This window comes from Stenella coeruleoalba (genome assembly GCF_951394435.1).
Source record: "Stenella coeruleoalba genome assembly, chromosome: 3".
In the NCBI taxonomy this organism is placed as follows: Eukaryota; Metazoa; Chordata; class Mammalia; order Artiodactyla; family Delphinidae; genus Stenella; species Stenella coeruleoalba.
Genome location: NC_137148.1, coordinates 89,331,715 through 89,356,573, shown reverse-complemented (window position 1 = coordinate 89,356,573; position 24,859 = coordinate 89,331,715). Strand labels below are relative to the sequence as shown.

At 35.5% G+C, this 24,859-nt stretch overlaps 1 protein-coding gene across 2 annotated transcripts in view; it reads right to left on the bottom strand.

Moving 5' to 3' along the window:
• The window catches only part of MAN2A1 (mannosidase alpha class 2A member 1), a 159,576-nt gene that overhangs the window by 47,331 nt on the left and 87,386 nt on the right, over nt 1-24,859 (bottom strand). For both annotated transcript variants that reach the window (XM_079916619.1, XM_079916620.1), the window contains 2 exons: nt 20,842-20,956; nt 20,039-20,106 (listed from right to left, as the gene is read on the bottom strand). In XM_079916619.1, coding sequence (XP_079772745.1) covers nt 20,039-20,106; nt 20,842-20,956 — 183 coding nt within the window. The remainder of the gene's footprint in view (nt 1-20,038; nt 20,107-20,841; nt 20,957-24,859) is intronic.

Below are 24,859 nucleotides of genomic sequence, written 5' to 3'. Positions count from 1 at the left end.
AACAGACTTACCTGAAGGAATCAACCTATTTGCACCCTCCCACTGCCCTCCACCAGAGCTCACGTTTTGCCTGATTGTTCTCCTATCACAAACACACCTGGAGAATCACAAATGCCAGGGTTCATTGTTATCAACTACACTATATTATATTCCTCAGATACACGGGAGAAGAAAAGCAGTTGAGGATCACTCATGTCCAGCACCAAAGATGTTCAAACCAGCATCCCAGAAATGAGTGACTTACTACTGAACCCCATGTGCCCAGAGGCTTAGAGCCAGTATGTGAAGAACTCTAGAACATGTAGTCTGAAGACTTAGGCCAGTCCCTTAATTCTGCAGAAGTCATGAGGCAGACCTAGGTTCAGAACCCAGAATTCCCACTTCAAGTTCTCTGATGCTCTACTACCCAGAGCTGGCTATAAAGGCTCTGATAATAAAATATAATGTGTCCAAGCAATAAATTAGGTAGCAAGCACCCAAAACACTGATTCTTCCCAGCGAGGAAGAAAATGACTCAAATTTAAAGCAAATAATAATTTCAACCATACATTTCGTTTTGTACAATATTAAATAGCTTTTTATAATAAGCTGTGAACTAGGTTCTGTTTTGTTTCATTTTCATAGCTAATTAGTATTTGACCATAATGATGTTTCTACTGTACTGAATGATTATGTAATTATCATGCCATGAATCTATTCAAAAACTAAATGTGTAGAGTATATAATGAGTATAAAGCTGCACTAAGAAAACAATTTTTTAACATAATTAGAGATTCCCAGCATGTTCAAGTGCATCACAGCACACATTTATCTGATACACAAACCTCTACGTACATTTCAAGTAGAGTACAGAGAAAGCATTATCATACATGAATTATATTTCCTTGGGAAATAAGTACAGCATCACAAATTAACTAAATTTTCATTGTCATTATCATGTTTAGTAGTCAAACATTTGTTACACTGCCAATATCTCCAAACATGAATCCTTTTAAGTCAATCAATTGTGAACGGAACCAGGAGGTTTCATATCATAATATCATACTCACTTATTAAAAATTAATATTATTTCATCCACACTAACAGATGAAAAGAGTAAAATATCGCTGAAAAATGGGGCTAGTTAATTTCTATTTTATCTTGGAAGTAACTATATAGGAAGCTCAGAAATATTTTTTCCCAATTTCCCCTATATTTGCATTAGCTTCTTATCTATCATCTGTCACCAAGTCACATCCAGCCTCCTAGCTCGCATTATGACATTAAGCCCCTGCAACTTGCCTACAGGCAATTATCTCAATTTTCTATATACAATGAACAACCTTCACCTCATGAAGATACCTGCCAATCAAATGAGAGGGCAAACTATGATCTACTGTGGCTGAGGGAAAAAGGAATGGAGAGAAATGAAAAGACATCTGTACGCTCATGTCAAACTGGGAGTCATTTTAGGAAGAACTATAATTCCACTGTAAACGAGGTTCTGTCCTTGAAGATTCTAATGAGGAGGAGTATATTTAGAATTTCCTCACTCCTTTTGTAGAAATGATTTATGTCATTTATGTCATGTTAAGAAAGACAACTGTGGCATTCCAGGTCCTCTCTCTGAGGCAAATCTAATCAGTGCCTACTATGAACAAAAGACTAGGACCACGTGGACTTCCTTCTTGGACTGGACATAGGGCAGAATGAAAGTAAGATGCCTCTTGGTGAGAGTGAAGCTGGAGTTAACCACTTACAGAGTGCTTCCTGTATGCCGGGGTTCAGTCCTCAGGCCTATAATCTATGAGGCACAGCCTTTCATCCTTCACTGGACAGATAGGAGAGCTGAGGTTCAGGGAGGTTAGGTATGTTGCAGAGGCGCAAGCAGCTACAAGTGCCACAACAGACTTAGAACTCAGTCCTACCCCTATTACCATCTTCTTAACCATCCTAACCACTTTATTCACAGGCCAAGCTTATAACAACCATTTTGACAACTGCGGTTTCCTGTGGAGATTCCCTTAGTTCCTAATTCACTTGAGAAGAACTTTGTCTTCACTGATGCCAAAGATCCCCACAGACCTTCTATATTCAGGAAGCTCAGGATGAACAAAGAGCTATTTACATTTCAGTACATTTTATCTGTGAAAGAAAATTTATAAACTGGAACGCTGGCATAGAAAATATCTTGTAACATATACTAAAGAGTTTATCTTATGACCTCACTGCATGAGAAAAGCAAAAACATTACTCAAAAAACCATTAAAAAATACTACATACATTTATGGCTGTGCAAAGAAGACAGAAATGAAAAATATTTGCAAGTCCCCTGTAAGTGCAGTTTAAAACCAATTAAGCGAACACCAGGTTATATGAAAAGTAATTGTAACTTCATGTGCCTAGTGTAGTACCTGGCATGGAATAACATTCAATAAATAGTTGATGAATGAGTAACACACAAAAATCCCAGTAGGAGAATTTATCATTTGTGAATAATACCTACTAGTGTGGAGCTTTATCATTTTCATTTTGATTATTTTAATTCCTTAAAAAATAGCATCGACAAGCTATGCAATTAACCCCTTTGCAAAGATGGGGGAAATGACAGATCCAAGATCACAGAGAAAGTTAACAACAAAGCAAAGAGTAGAGCTCACTCTGTTCAATTCTTAATCAATGACAGCATATTAAAAAATTCAAACAATATATTCATCTTCTTTAAGTAGCCTCATTAGTGGAGCATCATCTAAAGAAGAGTAGTAACCTTTGTACCGTATTCTGAATACGAAAATATATAGTTTTATATGTTTACAAAAATTGCACTTTCTAGATATGAACTTTTCATATAGTCTACCTAGTTTTCTAGGTTTAAAACATAATGCTTACTATATTAGCCATCAGGAAAAAAAATTAATCTATAAAAACAAAGGGAGCCTTTCTGAGATACATTAGATCTTCAAAAATCATGATTAGTTCTGTGAGTCCTTAGCTCTGGAGTCAGATACATTCAAGTTCAAAAACCCACTACAGCACTTAGAATTTGAGAGGCTTTGGACACGTGATTTCATTTCTTCAAGCCTTAATATCTTTATTTACAAAATCAGGAGACAAGATTGCAATTAGGGTTAAATGATAAAATGTTTGGAAAATCACAGAGCTCAGAGCTCAGACCTGGCACAAAGTAGAATCTCAACAGCAATTAAATCTCTCCTTTCCATTATAAGACCCTCCTGGTGTCCTGACCAGATACCCTGCTACATGAATCACACGAATGGCGGAATGAATGTTTTAATTAACTCAGGTCACTGAGCTGCCTTATATGCTTTCTTATGTAAGGCATATATAAATCTAAATGAAAGAAATTAACAAAACCACACATGTTATACATAGATACCTTAAAACAAGAGTTCAGATAATATGGCGGGGGGGTGGAGATAAATAAAGAGATGCACAGAATCTACACACGTACAAAGTAACCATATGGCATGTGGCTAAATTAAAAGGCAAGAAAAAAAAAAAAGGACAGAGAGAAGGACTCCTCATGGTATGTGTAGTTATAACCTTATGAATGTGACTACATAGTCCCTGTTCTGAATATCTATAGTCTAGAAGGGGAGAAAGAGAAATTGTTGAGTTCAGTATAATAGGGTAGGTAATAATACAAAACTATGTACAGTGTGTCTTGTGATACACACAAAAAGATGGCAGTCAGGATGATTAAGAATTAATCAGGAGAGCATTCAAAACAGAAAATTAATTAATACAAAATGAGCAAAATGTATATACAGAAGTTGACAGAACTTTACTGAGGGACATAAAAGTGAATGAATGAAGAGACATACTTTTCTAGGTGAGAAAACTAAAATACTGCAAAATATACAACTCTCCTAAAATTAATTCATGAATCTTATGCACTGCCAACCAAAATCCCACTGAAATCCTTTTATTGGGAGAAAGGGAGCAAAACAATCCTATGATACATCTACAGTAATAGATGGGCAAGATAAATGGTTAAACAAATGCATTAAAACAATATGCCAACACTGATTCTAGATGAATTAAAAAATTTAAAAACAGAAAAAATGATACAAAATCAGTAAGAAAAATAAATATAAAATTTGTGGTACAAATTCTCTTTTTAACCATAACAGAAAAATACAGCAAAGCAAAAGACTGGCAGATTTGATAACAAAAAGCTTAGAACATTTTCTATATTAAAAAATAAGATTAAAGAATAAAAAAATAAAAGGAGATCAAATTTGGGATATTTGTAAAGTGCTCCTACAAATCAATAGAAATATAAACACTCAAGTGGAAAAAATGAGCATTTTTCTTTCACCAAACTGAAGTTGAAAAATAAACAATGCTTCCACTTCCAGGAGAGATGAAGTAGTTGACGAGAGCTCTCACTTCTATGGGCCAACTAGAAAAACCAGATAAAATACAGTAATCATCTGCTTGAAGGCAACAGAGAACTGCTGAGGAGAAAAAACTGCAGAGAAGAGAGCTGCCTTCTCTAGCCATTTTCACCCTGGGCTGTGCCAATTCTCAGCATGGGAAAGGCTGAGTTCCCTGCAAAACCCAGAACAAAAGCCTAGAGAAGTTTCACTGTGGTGGCAAAGAGGCTAAAAGGCACTTGGTGAGGATGTAGAAAGCTTCAAGTGCACAGTTGGCTTTCTCATCAGTCCATGTGCCAAACACTGGGAGCTGCACAGAAAAGGAGGCTTAAAATCTAAACAGAAAGCTTCTAAAAAGTAGAGCAGAGACATATCATGAGGTTTTAGAACCCACCAGGGAATAGGGCCTACAGAATATACCAGGCTATTAGTTGAAAACTTAATGAGCTAGATGAAGAAGACATTGAGAGAATTAGCCTCAATTTAGCACAGCCCTTGATTGGAGTAAGAGTGAACACTCTCTAGAAGATAGTTTCTAGAGCCTATAAAATTTTTCTACACAATGTCTAGCACTTAATATAAAAAGCTGAGACATCTGCAAAGACAGAGCCACATGATTAAACAACAAAAAGACAGAAGAATTAGAACCACACATCTGGATATTGGCGTTAACTGATAAGCCTTTAAAATGATAATTACTATGTCCAAGGAAAGAGGAAAACATGAATACAGTAGATGAAAAGATAAAGAACTCCACCACAGAAACTGAATACGTCAAAAATTAACTGAATGAAATTCTAGAAGGATAAATATTTGAAATTAAGGACTCAGCCGATATGTTTAACAACAGAGTAGATTAAGCAGAAGAGAAGTTAAACTGTTAACAGAGATACTTCCTCTATAGATTCTGGGATTTTTAGCGAACATCCTGCAGCTACTTTTTAGACATCTAGATATAAAACACTATTTTACAAAAAGTACGTATTTTTTAAATAATCAGAAAAATACAACCACAAAAACATGTAACTTTTTAAAAGGTCAGGGAGAGATAGCCAAGTAAAAGTAGGGAAATACACTCTAGGTACAGTGACCATAAGAATAATGGCACAGATATATAAAGAAAAAAAGGACATTATTTTCAGGACATACAGGTCATTCAATATCACTAGAATCTACATAGTAAAGCGCATGTCTAAAATGCCAATATATGGAGCTAGAAAGAGAGATAAATCTCAAATCACAGTGAGGAGTGAGGTGTCTTTAAGTCATCACAAATTGCTAAAAACCTTATTATATGGGGTATGGGGAGTGACTTGAAGGTTTAACATGGTCAGATTCATTTTTAATAGGTACTTCTAGTTGCCAGGTAGAGGAAGGATTTAAGGAGTCAAGACTCAAAGGAGGAAGACCAAGTAAATAGCTACAACAGCCAAGGTAGAAAAGGTGAAAACCTAAGTTACAGGAGCTGGTAGAAATGCAAAAAGAGGAACAAGTCTGAGAAACAGGTAGGAATTCTTATTAATAGGAATTTTTGGATTCCTTGGAGAAGGATGCATAAGCCACAAGGAAAAGCCTGTAATTCCTGTTTTGCAGTTAGGGTGGCATAGATATGGTAGCGCCACTAACCAAGATTGAACCCCTAAGGATGGGTGGAAGACATATCAAGATAAAGGTGATAAATCCAGTATCAGACCTCTCGAACTTGAGGTACCTGAGGGATATCTACATAGATTTATCCTGATGTTCTTAAATTAATTATCCCACTTATCCACTGGAAATACACTGGTTTCCAGGTATGGTAGGCAGAATAATTCCGCCCCCCTGCCCACCCCAGGATGTCCACATCCTAATCCCCAGAACCTATGAATATGTTACCTTACATAGCAAAAGAGACTTTGCAGATGTGATTAAATTAAGGGTCTTGGGATAGGGAGATTTCCTGGATTATCCAAGTGGGCCCAATATAATCACAAGGTCCTTATAAGAGAGAGACTGAGAAGTCTAACAGAGAAGGTGGCCACGTGACAACAGAAGCAAGAGGCTGGAATGTGTGTGGAAGGGGCCACAGGCCAAGCAATGCAGGTGACCATTAGACGATGAAACAGGCAAAGGATCAGATTTTTCCCTCAGAGCCTCCAGGAGGAACAAGGCCTGCCAATACTTTGTCAGCCCAGTGAAACTGACTTTGGACTTCTGACCTCCGAAACTGTAGATAATAAATTTGTGTTTTTTTTGAAAGACTAAGTTTGTGGTTATTTGGTACAGCAGCACTAGGGAATTGATACACCAGGTTATACTATTCCTCTTGAAAATGAGGGCCAACTTCCAGTTTCACATCACAAAGACCACCATACACAGAAAAGAAACTCTTGAATGCTGGAAAAGGGGGCAGGGGTGGGGGTGGGCGAAGGGCAATGAGAAGAGCTTGGGGTCCTTGGAACTGGGCCCAAGCAAAGACTGAAGTAAGTGTGTCCAGCCCTCTGACCTGCTCTCTTGTGGAGGACTTCCTCATACTTTCTCATCCGCTGGCTACAAGGTCTGACGTGCCCAAATTCACATTGTCCTTGTGCAAGTGCCCACAGATAACAATAAGGAAAAAGCAGAGGAGAAAACCCCCAGACCTGCACTTCATAAAAAGCAAATGATTGACAGTCCCTTACACTGACCAAGGTGGTTATTTTTAACCTTTTAAAATTCTACTTATCTTCTAATCTTTGAATGCCTTATACAGACACCATTCACTGAAGAAATGCACACATGCACAAGATTTTTCATGTAACTTCCAAGGCCTCCCAGTTTAAAAACGTTTCTATTCCTATAAAACAGGCCTTCTTAAATAGGCAAACATTTAGCTGTTTTCCCATAAAAACCTCTCTAGAAACTATACAATAATAATCTCACTTATCTTCCATGACCAGATATGGGACTTTATATTTGCAAGAGGAAAAATAGAACATGACATTTTATGGAAGCTTCTAATTGATTTTGTAACATATATTATTTGGCCTCATTTAAGAAGAAGAAAAATTCAACACTGAAGAACAGAACACAATTTCATTTCAGCAATCAAAATTAGGATTGCACTTGAATATAGTAGTACATAAATGTTATCTGAATTTCCTAACACATGAAAGTTTATTTCAACATTTTTTTCTACATTTAGGAGAAATAAATTAAAATTCATGGACAAAACTATTATAAATCTATCATCCCATGAAAGTCATTCACCCAAGGGCAAGAGTCAAAAGGAAAGTAAACAAGTGTACTGCAGGGTGATCGAATCTAGTGTGAAGATGCCCTTTATGAAACAGTAAGATGATAGTAGCACCTAAAACTGCTGTTGTCAACTAAGGTTTTGAGTTCTGAAAATACCTTACAAAATCCAAGAACTCCATTAAATATTACTGAGAAGAGTTCTTAGTTTAGATGAAAAGTATGCAATTATTAAGAAAATATTCTAGAAAGCTCTATGTTAGAAGACATTACCTTGTGTAGAGAATTATGTTTATAATACTAATAGGCAAAGCAGTAAATCAAAAATAAAATTTTATATTATTAAAGGGATATTTTTTGCTACTTTTAACTCAAAGTAAATTTGACTTGGTAAGTGGCAGAGAGTTTTCCAGATGTTAATAGTAACAACAACAACAATAACAGTAATACCAAACAGCTAGCACTAACGAGCCTTTAGAACAGTGCCTAGCATACAGCATGTGCTGTACTTGAATTAACTCCTTTCAGCTTCACAACCAACTTATCAAGTTCTAAAATCATGCCCATTTTATAGATGTGTAGACTGGCTTGGTATCCAGCTCATGGTTCACAGCCATTTAAATGGTAGAGCCAGGATTCAAATTCAAGCAGTCAGGCTTTAAGGCATCTTGGAGGTGGGGTAGGTGGCCCTGCTCTTCTCCAGTGGGTAAGGGACTCGGGTTGTATATGCTAGAAGCACAGAGTCCCACCAGAGTTCCATTTCCCCAAGTCTCTCTGAACTCTGCTTCATCAGAGGGCTCCACCTCCACCCTAGCAAAGAGCCCTCACTCTGAAAGCCCCCAGCCAGCTGTAATGGCAGGACTGGGGTAAGGGGTTTTTCTCTGAGGTGATGAAACTGAGCTACTTATCAAAGCTGCTCTAATAACAACACAAACTGTTCTTTCAGTAGTTCTTACTTTATGTAAGAGGCAGTGGGAGAGGAATTGTTAAATTACAGGTCTTCATTTTGCAATACTGGTGATATTTTGGAAAATAGTTTCCTTATCCTATGTCCCAGTTACTGAACAAACTTGGTTATTTTCCAGAGTTGAGTTTTCTACCTCCAAACTTCCTTTCCCAGTGTTCATCCAAACGAATGCTTTATAAATGATTTGTGTTGTAACAGACAAAAAAACTAAATGTCAGTTGGATGTAACCCTGGGGATTATCTACTTTAGCCCCTCTCACCCAAGACATATTGCAAATGCAACTAACGTTTCAAAAAAAGAAGGCTGGTTAGTGCCAGAGGTGGGACCAGAATGAGCCCTCTGACTCTCAGTCCAAGGCTCCCTTCACAACACTGTGCTCTTTCCAGGTATCTGACAGTAAGATCTGCCCAAAGCTCAATGGTATAGAAGCAAAAGAGTATCATAAATGTTCGAATTTATAGCTGCAAATGCAACTCAATACTATAAATTAAAATCTTAACCCTCAAAAGTAAAACTATATTTCAGGCTTTCCTACATTGAGAAAAGCATTTCTAAAAGAATAAATAAAACCACAACCAAATTAGAATTAACATGTAATTTTATAACTTTTTTAAACAAAATAAGGTTGAAAAATCTTGCAATTATTCCCAGTGCATAAGAGAAAATAGCAAGTCAATGAAAAGGATGAATATTCTTTTCCAACTATCCTAAAATTTTTGGTACTAAAGCAATAAAAAGAAACAGACACAAAAACTGTACATAATTTGGCTGACCCCAAGAGTCTTGTCACCAGTTAAGATGCTTTCACTCTGAGAGAGTTTTGCCTAAAACAAAAACACCATCTGTTTTACCTAAAACATTAAGATGTTCTATTTTCTTGTCAATTCAGAAATCACATCTGTAACCATTTTCTGAAAAGACAGCAAAAGACATTATATTTATGGGTGACTGCATAAGGAATGATGTTCAATCAAAATGTAATTTTCATCTACTAGAAGAAAATTTCATTTCTCCAATGACTGTAACGCCATAACTTTGGAGGAATACATAGTACATAAACAGGCTGATTTTTACACATAAAAAGATCTTAAAAGTTAATACAGTAAAATAAGGTTATTTTGTTGTGAAAGACAAAAATGGCAAATACGTTTGTATTCATTTTGACAACTGAAAACCTATCTTGTGTGAGGCTTTCAGGTGAAGAGAAAACAACAACTTTTTACTGTTGCAACATCTCTTCATGCCAGTGAGCCATCATGTAAGAGGTAAAAATATGAAAACAACAAAAACACAAACCACTCTCTCTTTTCAAAACACTTTTACACAATATCAGTTCTGGGAAAGATACCCTACAATCCAGTGAACCGACTGAAGAAGATACAAAACACTAGAAAAAACATCACTCACAGTGAAGGCAAACACCATGTCACAAGAGAAAGAACACGTTTCGAAGAAAAACACACAAGCCATCCAAACACCTATAGTACTTTGAGTATACATTAAGTACCTACAAAATATCAAAATCTAAAACCCAAGTATGTTTTAGGTTGAAAAGTACCCCAATTTCACAGTTAATTTTCTTGCCTAAAAAAAATAAAGCTACTCTCCAAATAAGGATGAAATAAATAAGTCCAAAGGCTCTATTTAAAATGTTTCTTTTACCACAAAGTTGTGAAGTGTTCTGAAGTCCAAGATGGGCTTGAAGCCCTCCCTGACTTTCTCAGGATCAGGATACCTTCACTAAAATCCTTTTCCTTGTTCCTCTTGTAGTGCACGGTTTATTAATCTGCATTCAGAAGGAAAAAAAATCTGGTTCAGAAGAATGGAAGACTTTGAAATATGCCGCATCACTTCAGTCTGTGCTCTGAACTGCTCTGAGTTAATGAGTTTTGTGTTAGCAATTTCAGAAGACATGATGGACACTGGGAGGAAGAGAAGAGAGAGGACAGAGAACTAAGTGTGCACAAAACTAGAAAAAATAAGGAATCGCTCTCACATACTCGTCAGTTCTCCCCAACCCAATACAAATCACTCAAGAAATCATTCATACGCCAGATATTTAATTTACTTTAACACTTTCACAGTGCATGACATAACTCCAACTAATGGGGGAAAAACTTGGGTGCTACAAGCAATAACACAGAACAGAATCATTCAAACTTTGCACTTTCCTTAGATTCTACAAAGTTACTTATTTCCAAATACCTCAATTGGAAATTATTATAGTCCTTCCTAGATCGTAGGTGGTAGTCCCCATGCTAACTCTGCCTTCATATTGTAAGATATCAAAATAACATCATAATCCTACATATAGAGGCACATATTACTGTTCCCCATCTTCTGCACTTTCTTGATTGTGGTCCTTGATGGAGTAATTGTAAGATGTTGTAAGCAATGTGCAAAAGTCACTTTAATTTCATTAGACAAACCACACAACTTAAACACCCTGTGTAAACTTAATTCACTGTATAATAATCAGACAACAATAAATTAGAACCACACAGCTAGTTAAGAAAGTTTGATTTAAAGTATAAACAATAAAAAGGCAATTAAACCATAGACTAACCAGGAAATTTAGCAGGTGTTCACTGAACATGTAACTACTTTGCCATTGTTTTTAAACAAATAAACATTAAAACAATCATTTAAAATGCAGTCTGGGGCTTCCCTGGTGGCGCAGTGGTTGAGAGTCCGCCTGCCGATGCAGGGGACGTGGGTTCGTGCCCCGGTCCGGGAAGATCCCACATGCCGCGGAGCGGCTGGGCCCGTGAGCCATGGCTGCAGAGCCTGCGCATCTGGAGCCTGTGTTCCGCAACGGGAGAGGCCACAACAGTGAGAGGTCCGCGTACCGCAAAAAAAAAAAAAAAAAAAAAAAAAAAAATGCAGTCTGTTCAATCACTTCTACAAATGAAACCTAAATCCAATAAATCTAAAATAATTTTGTACCTAGGAACAAAAATCAGAGCAGACTAATTATAAGGGACTGGGAAGAAGTTGTACTTTTCAAGTTTATGTAAAATTGATGAAAACAATGGTTTAAGATACCATACCCTGAAAACACTAAGGAGACAAATTCCACATTGTGACTCTTTAACTTTTTGAGAATTCAAAAGAGTTTTTTAAAAAAAATATTTTCTGGTCTCTGTAATAAATTAAGAGATAAGTTGTTCTTCTCAGTCTTCATGTTACCCTAATTTTCATCATTTTGCAGAGCTTTTTCACGTGTTTCCTATGATAACTTTCCATTTACTTATCCTCACAGAAATAGATATCCAACACAAGAGGGAGGAGATATGGGAATATATGTATATGTATAGCTGATTCACTTTGTTATAAAGCAGAAACTAACACACCATTGTAAAGCAATTATACTCCAATAAAGATGTTAAAAAAAAGAAATAGACATCCATCCAGCCCCTGTGTATGAGAAAGGTACCTCTTGGTCTTTATTGTGGTATTGCTTGAAGTTCATCTCTTATTTAGAATTAGTTATTTGACAAATATTTGTTGAGCACCTACAATGTACCAGGTATTTGCCACGGGATTTGAAAGAACAAGAGCTAATACTTTAGCAAGGGAGATGCACAACCAGAAATAAAGGAAATAGTTTGTTAATAATGTCTGAAGGATGTAAAGAAGATGCAGTAATGGAGAAAAGAATGAGTGAAAAATAGGTTCACATGCATAGATGCAGCCTGACTGCAAGTTCCCAAAAGGCTACTATCCAAGGGGGCTATTGTCTGTAGCATTCAGTCTTCTATACCAGCTCTGCTGTTCTGAACAAATGGAGGGCTTCTTTCTTCAACAAACAATATCAGGTACTCTTCTGGCCCATGCCACCACCAACAGCGATTTCCTTGAGTGGATACTGCCCTAGATCAATGCTCTGTCGTCAGTTCCCCATTTGCTCCTGCCTATTTTATTTCTGGCAGATTCAGTCTCCAAATTGGTTGTAAAATAGAGACACAGTGAAAGCCATCAATGTGATTAAGGTTGGCAATAGATCCATTAACTGAAAGAGTTAAAGCTGACTTGAAAGTAAAAATTAAAGTAGGACATCTTTAAGGTGCATGTATGTATGTGTATGTGTGTGTGTGTGTGTGTGTATGTATATATATATATATATACTTTACCATAAAACATACAAATGTGTATCATGTCCCAGTCTACTGATGTAAGAGCAAAGCTTCTGCTTTGATTATGGGACCACTAATTGGCATTCTCTGTCATATTTTCTGCATAACCATACATATGATAAATTATCTGTGGTTTCTAGCTTAGTTTTTCTAAAGTAGAACAAGAACTTAAACACTTAAAAGTATAAAGCAATCTGAGTGCAGATTGCTTCTACATCTTTACAATTTCTTCCCAAATCTTTTGTAGTCATCTCGTCAGTATTTATCAGTGACTCAAAGCACTCAACTTTATATTAAAACAAAATCTTTTTGCTTAATTCATCAGTTTAATAAAAATCAAATTATCAGAGAAAAATAACAAGAAAAACTGATTTGGGAATAAGTAATTGATTGGTGGTAATCACACAACTCAACTGAAATACTGGAGAGAAAGAAGTGTGCCAGCCTGCTAGCTAGTAGCCTATTAGCAACAAGGTCAGGGTGCCATGGGCACAGAAAAGAAATGTAGAGTATCAGTTGATCCAGCTGGTCAATTAAGTAGAGGTTTTTTAATAGAGATCTTAGGCAAAGAGGATGAAAAGTAAAGAACAGCTACCTATCTAGCTATAAAAAGTAGCACCTTCCTTGCAGAAAAACATTTGTCCATTTTTCTTGTTGGTAAAGTACCAGAATTTCAAAGCCTTGGGGGCAGACATTATGGAAAGGCAAAGGAATCAATCTCCACACCTGCTTTTAGAAACCTGCATGGTGTCTTTATTTCTAACTGTTTATCGTTGGTCAGTGACTAACTGCATTTCTCAGTCCAGTTCGATCAGCATTGCAGTTTGAGGTTATCTTAGATTGTGGCAATAGGGTGACTGTCAAACCAAGGTTTTGGTGCTCCTCTGACTGTCATCTTCATGTTTTCATGAGTTTTAATAAAAAATTGAGAGAGTCAGTCTCAGGGTTCCTAGTCAGCCATCATATAAAATGGAAGTGTCAACATTTTAAAAAAAGAAACATGTAATAGGTGTTATTTCATCTAAGTCAATGTGAGGTTGAAAGAGTATTTCAGGAATTAATACTCATCATTCCTGATATAATAAAATAAATAGAAATAATAAGGGTGGGGAGAATAGTGTGGGAAAGGTGGAGTCTTTCCTCCTACTCGCTCCCCAAAGATCTATTTCCCTGAAAAATCAGGGAGAAAGCAAACCAGTGAATGACTGACTTAAAATGGCAAACTCCAGGCAAGGTTATTTATTTTCCTTGCCAGACGTGACTGTTCGTTCCAAAACTAGTTCCAACCACTAGGCAAAGAAGTTTTAACATAAAGTTAACTAATGTACCATGGGGAAGGTATCTCCAGTTCCCTAAGAAACTTCTGATTGTTTAAATAATATACTATATTCCACTCAGTCTTCTGGGTAAAACATGCCCTCTAAAAATATTCCAGATTACAACCAGGCTGAAACGTGCTTCTGGATAATCAGAGAACTGGTCAATATACATCTTAAAAACAGTCATAATTAACAAAACACAACTCAGGTGGAATGTAGATGAAAATACACAAATATCCTTCACAAGCAATTAATATTTAAACAGAAAAGTATCTCGGAGAAGAGTTTAGGAACTCATCCTTCAAGTCCAGTAATGACTCAACTCATAAATGGACTATGCAATTAATACCCAGATAGACCTAGACTAGAATAGCTCAGCTTTTTTGAGTCTCCGGTACTGTCAGTTAATAATTCCCCCATTAAAAGAGAAGTTCTAAACTAGTTTTCTCAGGAAAGGACATTTGGGCTGCTCTCAGAATAACAGAACCTCTGGAGAGTACAGTGTCAAATCCTAGTCAAATCATGTATTCTATTATCACCTTGAATTCCCTTGGTACAATTTTAAAATGCAACCCACCATTTTCAAGAAAAAAAAAAAAAGCTCAATCTTCTTGATTGTATCCATTTATCTTTCTGCTAACTAATGTGAAGACACTTCTATACTAGCTTTCTAGTACATGATAAGACTTGAGCTTGAACATTACAATCCATGAAAAACAAGCACAGTGCTTACACTAATTATCACTGCTAATGCTTTTCCATCTCCCCCAAAGAAAAACAGTGAATATTCCAAACAATAAAAATAAGGTTGTGAACTTGGTTTCTTCACTTAAAACCTATGTTTAAATAACTGGTAGAGATGTTAGATACCTTCTTACTTACATTCTGACTTGGTATAAAAATAGGTTGATGACATAGTGACCAATCAGAAAATGCCCTAAAGCCTTGAATCCCATCACACTAGTAGATAATTACTACCAGAAGAACTGTTTCTGGGAACAATATTAAAAACACAAAACGTAGAATCAGGCAAATACTCTTATGTCAACAACAATAAAAAAAGTCTTATGATCTGATAAGGCAACTCATTCAGGTATTTGGGAGTATCTTTTGAACACTCATTCTGATGAGCCCCCAAGGATGCAACCCCAACGAAGTTCATTCTACAAGAATGCAATGATGCTGAGATGCAACCCTGAATTTTTCAAGTCTCATAGTATGAAACTCTGAAATCTCAAATGAGCAGTTGTCTAAATGCTGATCAAATTCAAAGCTATATTGAATTACTGCTGATTTTTACTTGTATTAGTATTTAGTGGATTGGAAGTCTTCTGCCACTCAACCTACAAATATTAGATGAAAGAATCAATTGGGGAGAATATACACCAGGATACTACATTTTCACATAGAATATGGTTCACATAGAATGTGAACCATATTCTATGCATATCTGGTGTCTGAAGTTTAATATCCTCTTCAAGCAATAATAAAATATATTACAACAAATCTTTATTAAATTCTTACTATGTTGAATATCATACCATAGGCATAGTGGTGGACATAAATGACAGAAATAATTCGTACCCTCGAGGAGTTTACAGTCTAGTGGGATTAACTTCAAATAATTATACTGGCAGAAATAAGCCAATCACAATTCCCAGCCATATGGCTGAGCCGTGTTGGACCTGATTTAGATGAAAAATTGGGGCCACTATCATAATGGGATGAGATCTTGGGCAACTTGGGAGGAGGGTGAGTTTATTTTATTTTGCACATGGGAGGTATGTGAATTGTGGTGGTCAGTGGCAAACTGTGGTAGATAGTCCCCAGAGATGACCGCCATCATTCCCTTTGCTTCCTGCACATGCTCCTCACATCAAGTAATGGAGAATAATTCCCCTCTCTTATATCCTGGATGGCCTTAGTGACTTGCTTGATGAGTAGAATGTAGTGAAAATGACATTCTAGGACTTTTGAGTCTAGGTCCTAAGAAGCCTTGCTGTTTCTAGCCAGGTAACTTTTTCAGAGTTCTGCTTTGGGTAGATTCCTCAGATAACTACATAAATTATAGTTAATAATTTAGGCACAGAGACAAGGCCTTGGGGCAAGAAGCCACTGCAGTAGTTCAAGCAAAACATAAAGGATGGCTTAAAACCAAAGTAACAGAAAGAGAGGAGAGGATGGATGTCAGCGATGAGTAAAGCTAAAATCCAAAACACTCTACAATTGATGATACTTAAGGAATGAGAAAAGACAGAAGTCAAAGTGTTTTCTGGGGTTACAGAACCTAGACAGCTAAAAAGAAAATGATGCTCTCAATCAAGATTAGAATCCAAAAAAAGTATATATGGAGAAAAACAGAGGAAATTAAATTAGAGGGGCAGGGAGGTCATCCAACAAACGAATGGCAATACTCCAAGTGAATGGGTTAACAAGTGCCTTTTTGGAGTTCTGTCCTTTTTAAATCTGGCTAAGCCTAGAAAACATTGACTTCATTTGTGTCTCCACATGGTTAATGTTTTCTTTTCAAAGTAATCCCTTCTTTTTCTAGCCAAAAGAAACAGATGTACGATTCCTTACCAATAAATACCTTGCTAAAAATTAAAAGCATTTAAAGGTAAATTTGTAATAGTGGTTTGAATAAATTACTCTCAAACTAAAAACATATCTATTACTTAAAAAGTTAAACTTTCAGATTTACAGACGCAATCTCGATGTAACTTTGATTACATACTTGGTGGCATTTCAAATTATCTACCATTAAAAAAAAAGTTCCTTTATACCTTGTCAAACCATGTGACTTACAGACCTGTGCTGTGGCAACATTTAATCCTGTCCTGCCTGAACAGATGGAATGCTGAAAGAAGACTGAAATCTCTTTGCCTGTCTCAGATTTTACCTTGCATCCTCAGTGTTCTCTAAGTTCCTAATCCTGTAAGTCTTTGTATTAAGTGTCCTTACAGTTGCTTTCCTTAGGCAATTGTGAATGTAGAGAAACAGAAACATCTTTGTACATTTAAGGATTATTTAAGGCTAGACAATTTATGACTTGTCCAGGGTGCCCTAAATTTTAATCACATCTGCTTTCTATACAAAGGCTAAGAATGTATTCATTATACAGCTCACATAACCTTGTGAATTAAATTAGGCTCACTGACATGTACTATGTCACTTTCAGCAGATCATGGACTACTTTTTAAATACTCACAAACTAAATCATGTTAGGTTATAACTGTAATGTTGCCAACAGCATGATCAAATTCATTCACATGTATTATTTAAACAGTATGGATTTAGACCAGTGTTTCTCAACCTTTTTTTATTACAACCTCCTTAAAGATTCTTTTTAGACATTTTTTTCCTAATTATCCCTCTACACAATTTTAGTACTACACATAAAATGTTTATCTGTTACGTACTATTATCTGTATCTGTGCTTTGCATATTAAAAAAAATAAGTGTTTTTCACCGCCCCCCACCCTGCCACCAAGAACCAATTCTTAGCCTCCTAGGGAAGACATCTCCCTATTGAGAATGCATGTTTTATTTAGATTAATAATATGTCGTTCAAATAAGTATTATTCTTATAAGCAAAATAAAGCTAAGCCTTAGAGCATCACAGAAGACTCACAAAGAATAGAAGACTGAGTTATGGCCACTCTTTTTTTTTTGTTCTTTTGTTGTTTTACGGTACACGGGCCTGTCACTGCTGTAGCCTCTCCCGTTGCGGAGCAGAGGCTCCGGACGCGCAGGCTCAGCGGCCATGGCTCACGGCCCCAGCCGCTCCGCGGCATGTGGGATCCTCCCAGACCGGGGCACGAACCCGTGTGCCCTGCATCGGCAGGCGGACTCTCAACCACTGCACCACCAGGGAAGACCATGGCCACTCTTTTGAAACTGCCAATTTAAAGACTGAGAAGTACAGACAATTATTTAACTTTCGGTACCTGCAAAATAAAACTACCAAAGGCTTCCATTTTAAAGGCCATCGTCAGTCCTCCATTCTTCACTGATTTTACTGAAAGATCAATAACTCAGAAAATTTGTGGCTAACAAGTAAAAAATAGATTTTAAAACCAAAAATATAAGTGGTTTTATTCATGAGGTTCTAAAGTTCAAAAAGGACAATAAAGATAAAAATAGGAATCAGACAATCCTAAGTATTCCCAATTCACCTAACTACGGAAACAGGAGCATTGACATTTGGTAGAAAAGAACTCTGAAGATATAATATTAAAATGAAGAACACTATTTAAATACAAACTGTTTAAATGGAAATATCAAAAAGTGACTGTTTTCCTAATAGATTCAAAAAGCCTACTTATGTTTATCTTTAATTAAAACTCTTCAATATTAAAAGCTCAAAAATATATTAATTAATAGACCTCTATCTCCTAACTTTCTGTCCTTAATTAATAGACCTCTATCTCCTAACTTTCTTCCTCTGGCATAAGTAAGGCTGAATTATCACTTACGTCTGGCTAAGGCAAGGACAGAGCACAGAGCATGAGTCCTCTGACTCATTATGGCCCCATCCCCACTGCATCCCACCCACCTTAACATGTACCCACAGGAAGACTAATGGGCTGGGGATGGAGCATGAATTACGTATAGCAAGCATAAGTTATTCTTAGAGTCAGCAAAAAAGAAGATCTTCCCCCAACAAAATAGAAAAAGATAAAAAAGGTAATAGATAAGAGGATTATGCCAAAAGCCAAATAGATTTACTGACACCACAGTTTATTAGGGACACAATATATAAAGAATGCCCATACAACCCAAAATTCATCAAAACATTACTTATTTTAAGACAAAGAAAATGTTTTGTAATTTTACATCTGATTTTTCTTTCAATATCATTATCCTTTCATCCTAACTATGGCCTGGCAATATGAAAGCTTTAAGACTTCAGCAAGACTAAACTTAAGACTTAAACTTTCTTTTCAAATTAATCCCTTCTTTTTTCCAGCCAAATGAGATGTAGGGTTTCTTTAGTATTACTTTAGTGATACTTTAGTATTACTTTAATGATACTTTAGTATTACTAAAATATACTTACCTTCCTGTTCTAAGGTTGACCTTTATATGCTTTAAGTTTCTATTTACTGAAGAAGTTTAGTCAGCTAAGGCTCTAGTCTATGTTTAACTGAAATCTCAACTTTATTAACAATTATAAAATTTCTGTGATAACTTTGATTCCATTTATTTTAAAATAATTTTAATAAAGTGTAAAATCATGAATTACACTTTACAATTACTCTTTTATTCTACAATTTATAACAGGTGATACTCAATTTCTCAATTTAGGTAGTAAAAAGTTATATTACAAAACTACGCTGTGTATCTGCATACACTGGGTACTGACTGATTGATATTTGCTCATTAAAAATGGATAACTTGGTTAAATAATTGTCAATAAAAACATAAAAGGTTTCTTTGTAAATCAGAGGCAGCCATCCATTAAATGCCCCATTTTTAAGTCCACTGAACACCTTTCCCATTTACTTAAACATAAATCAACAATGTGAAAATGAGGCAGTTTTACAAGCACAATGACAGTTACCTAGTAAATAATTTACAGTAGGAATCCTTATCTTCTAATAGTAATTACGTCTCTTCTTTCATTTAAAAATACAGGATCAGAGATTAATGAAAACAAGGTAAGTAAATAAAAAGGTAATCAAGAAAGAACACACTCTAAAAATAATCAATATTGTAAATATAAGGTAATTTTTAGAATAAAGCTATATATTTACCATCCAACATCAAGTATTCTGTAAGAAATATTGTTATAATAGTTTATTCAGCTATCAAGGTACCAAACGCCGTGTTAGCTATTAGCATTGAATACAACACAGTCATGGGAGAAAATCCATTTCTTCAAAACAATTGTTTTAAATTTGTAAGTTGATTAAATGAAATACTGCCTTATGATATATGCTGGGTCCAGAACAAAATCATGAAAACCCCAAAAAGTTAAGTCATAGAAGTGGTCAAAGTTTATGAGAAATTATGCTATTTACCTTGGCTCCGCACTCAGACTTATTACATTTTTTTGTGGCAGAGAACTTTGTGTTCTTTGTTTCAAATCCTATAAAAATGAACAGAAGTTTTTATTTTACTTTTAAAACTTGTTTCACAGTTAGCTATGTAATAGTACCTTAAAAAAACATGAAAAGGGCACAGTAGGAAAAAAAAACCCCTTTCCAGCTACATGAAGTCCATCATAGTTCAAAACAAATAAATCTTGTGTCTGTGCGCATGTATTGTGTATTTAGATTTCAAGTACAGCATATGTTACGGGTACTAGAGTCCATAACGAGCAGTTCTAACTAGGAATCAAATCAGAATTCTAGAGACAATTCTGCAAAAAGTTTTACTATGTTACTTTTGTGTCATATGTTTCATATCTTTAAAAAATGTAAGTCTGTTTATTGCATTCTTACTTTAATATGAAAACATATGATCAAGGAGCTTCTAATTAAAGCTAAGGAAAATAACAATTATAATGTCCAGTTACCTTACTATATCACTTAAGTGTTCTAAAAGCCTGTATGCTTTACATACCTTGAAATAAGTTCATTATTTTATTTTTCATGCTTAGATTTAGTGAGAATAAAATACACACCATAAATCAAATAGAGTCACACTTATGGGAAAGGACACACAGGTAATTTATATAAAGTGATAAAAATTCTTCCAAATAATGTAAAAAGAAATAATTATATTTCAATGTCTCTTTTTATTAAGATTCTCACTCCCTTTTCCAACCGAAGAACAAAAGAATCACACATTTTTATTATGAAAATAGAAGATATCAACTAACCATTTCTAGGAAGGTATCAGAAGAGTAAGAGTCGTATGAGCGTTTGTCCTTCAAAATAAGCAGCAGTGCAGAATGTCCAATTATCTTCTTTAAATTCATCAATGAATGAAAGAGTCTGTGAACCAAAAATTTTACTAGTCTGAGAAGTAATTCAAAAATCTCTATGCGGTATAAAAAATAAATAAAATAAAATTCCCCCCCCAAATCTCTATACAATATTTTCCTAGAGAACAGACTTGTGGTTGCCAAGGGGGAAGGCGGTGGGAGAGGGTTGGATTGGGAGTTTGGGATTAGTCAGATGCAAACTATTATACACAGAATGGGTAAACAACAAGGTCCTACTGTATAGTGCACGGATCTATATACAATATCCTGTGATTAAACCATAATGGAAAAGAATATGAAAATATGTATGTGTATAACTGAATCACTGCTGTACAGTAGAAATTAACACAACATTGTATGTCAACTATACTTTAATAAAAACATTTAAAAAAATCTGTATATAATATTTTCAGTTTCTTTAATTATGGCCAAACCACTATCACCTTCATCCTGTATTCAAAGTGAAACCTATAATAAACCTATGATGAATTGGCTCTTTTTTTTTTTTTACCCTGAATGAAGTACTTAGGGATAAAAAAAAGTTAATCAGAAGGTATCACTGATAAGGATTCATTTAAAATAAGAAAACTTTCTAGACACACCTGAAACACATAAACTTATTCAAACTACTTATATTCTACATGAATATCATACCAAATAATAACAATGGCCAACATGATCACCCCAATAGCTCTAAGGCGTTCTACCAAAAAGCAATGATTTGATACTTTACTTTAGAAAAATCTTTAACAAGCATTGAAATAATGACAAAAGAAGACATGAGATTAACTCTCATTCACAAAAAAATTCAATCAGTATACACATTTCAAAGAATTTAAATTCCTGAAGAATTCAAATATATATTTTGTGAATTTAGTTTCATGTTCTTGTTCAAGAGAACTAGAGAAAAAAAGTATTTCACAGATCCAGATAATGAAATTGTCTTTGTCCTTATCATATTTCTTTGTCATTGAAATTCTTAACTGTATTCAAATTGTATAATTATGTCTGAGGAGCCAAAGGGATGCTTATGAATCAACTGTTTCAAGATCAATTCTGGAATAGAATCTCAGTACATTACCAGCTATTGGTGAAGCACTACACATAGGGGAAAAACCGCCTTTTTTCCAAATTTAATCTTACTATTTAAAGCTTTAGAGAGCAGGCACCTCTAAGCAAGCTCATATTGGAGAAATCTGTAGAGAAACTTTGCTAATCATGTTTTCAATCAACCATTAGAATAAATCTATTATGTTTATAGAGTGACTATATTATTTTCCCCAACACAGGAAGCAATTTTGGATCTATCTGTTAAAAACATTTTTGTTGGCATGCAACAACAAAAAAATTGTAAAAGAACTAGATAGAAATAACTTCTTTTTTCCAGAGCATTAAGATTAACTTCAAAGATGTAAGCGATCATGATCAATAAGTTATGAATTAAATGCATTTACATAGTAACTCTGTAACCATAGTATTAAAATCTTATGGATTTAAGTTCAGACCATCATCCACCTAAATTTCTCAGTCTATTCAAATGTTTTACTACATAGTAGTAAGTGTTCTCACCAGACTAAAAGACCATATACATGAATGAATACAATTCAGTTAGAAAAACAACTCCTTCAATCTAAGTTTATTTTTATTATCTACATGGCTATCTTTATGAGGTCATCTGAACATGAAGAATAAGTCATGTTCTCCATCAGCAAAAACCTTATATGTGTTACAGTGTATTAAAGTAGTCCTAATTAAACTGAGTGAATGTCACGAATCAATTTTCGTGTCCTAAAGGCACACACGCAGTCTTCTTATGAGATGACCGCTAAGGACAGGCGCATTTCCCAAACACTTTCTCAGTATGTATAAAGCTATTTTATTGAAAACAAAATAAAGCTAAACACAGTAAATAAGTCTGGGGAAAACTGGGTAGAACAAAATTTTACATGTTTCAACATTTCATCAACGTGGTATTTCTCAGAGCCTCTAATTTCCTAACCTGCCCTTATCCTATTATAAAACAGTTCAGGAAACATCATTTTGGAATCACAGTTTTCTAGTTTGCTACCATTCCTGCAGTCTAAAGGAGACGTTATCATGTCTGTTATTCAACAGTTTGATCTACATGTTAGGAGTCTCGTTTGTTCTTACCCTCTGTTCATTTTCTTCTCCTACCTATCTTTATTACAACTTAGCAATGGACAGAATTCTTAATCTTTCTGTAATTGACCTCATTACCATTCCTTCTTCACACAGCCCCATTAACCACTTTTAAGCTGAACATCCACATAGACACTGCCCATTCTAATTCATTTTTTATGCCATGATTAGAATTAACACCCAAATATGCCATGATGTATGCTTGCTCTCCAGTTTATAATTACATAAAGATTCAATCTACTGTTGATAGCATGACACTAAGAGTCACCCTTAAACGGCAGAAGAGAGAGCTAAAAGGGCCTGGAGCCCTGATGGCATTGTGGAGCTGTCACACCTGAACCAGTGACCTGCAGACTTCTTTCACATGGCCTAAAAATAAGCAGGATAGGATTAATTCTGTTCCGAGTTGCTATTACTAGCAGCCAAAGGCAGCCCCTAACTCATACACTTGTTCACTGGGACATTTCTGCCAACATCTGAATAAAAAGTAGTCAACAATCCAAGGACAAGAGACCACCCAATACTAGCTGCCTCTTTATTTATAATTCTCTAACTTGTGTTTTGAAATTTCCTACTTAAAATGTCTGTGCTAATGACTTGATAATTGTTTACGACTTTTCAATGAAGTGTGAAGTACTCACAAAGCAAATTTACAAATGTCAAGTACAACTTGAGAATTATTGTGTCTTTTTTCTCCGAGATGCAATTTTGTATGGGGATGCTTTTATAAACTAAAAGCAACACCAAACATATGGAGGAACTAATGACAGGCCGCTGGAGAGGTTATGAGACAGAAAATGTTCTGTAGCAAAAACCCAGTGACCTGTACCCAAATTTCTTTCAATATCACAGCCAGAGAGATAGCAAGTAGGTAGTGGAGGAGGATGACTTCTCTATTTCCTCTTAGGAGCTCTGCTCTGGTCTGATTCCCAGCAGCCTCACTTTTAAACTCTCAATAAACCAAGAAGACAGGAACAGGTGAAAAAGAAAAATGGAGTATCTGACCTTACTTTCAAAAATGCTTTCTGTGGAAGAAATAACATCATTATCATACAATGAGTTTTTCTTTCTTTAAGCTCAGCTCAATCTCAATAGACGGATGCTAAATACATCTGCCATAAGAAAACTGAGAAGATATTCAAGGTACTACCTTGAATATATTTTTTAAAGACTCAAGTCAACTAATGAAACCTCAAGAACACTTTTTTCCCAAGTTTAGGGAAAGGAAGTCGAAATACTGTAACTAAAACTTTAATTAACCCTCATTACAATTAGTAGTATCAGTTGTGGATCAAGTTTTTAATAATGACTTTATGTGCTATGTACACTTTCCACATATGAGAATACCTATAAAAGAGATTAACTTTTAAAATCTATAATCAGAACATATTTTTAATGATTTAGAAATAATATCAAAGCATAATCTGGAAGAAATACTAACCTAAGCTACAGTGAAACAATAGGCAAAACTCCTCCCCCAGTGTGGGAATCTCCTCTGCACTGATCCTAACGAATGGCAGCCTCAACTCTGGTATGATGATGGAAATCTCACTATCACAAAAGGTAAGCTTATTGGGAAGCACTGTTTACAAAGCCCTCTGCTATTCTGAGCCAAAGGCTGTACTCATTGTTTCTGATCTGCAGTATGAAAATAACTGAGTTCTACTCCATCATTCATTTGACAGACCATCCAAGAGCTAAAGATGGCTTTGATATCAATACCCAGGCCATCGCTTTTCATCCCAATTCCTTA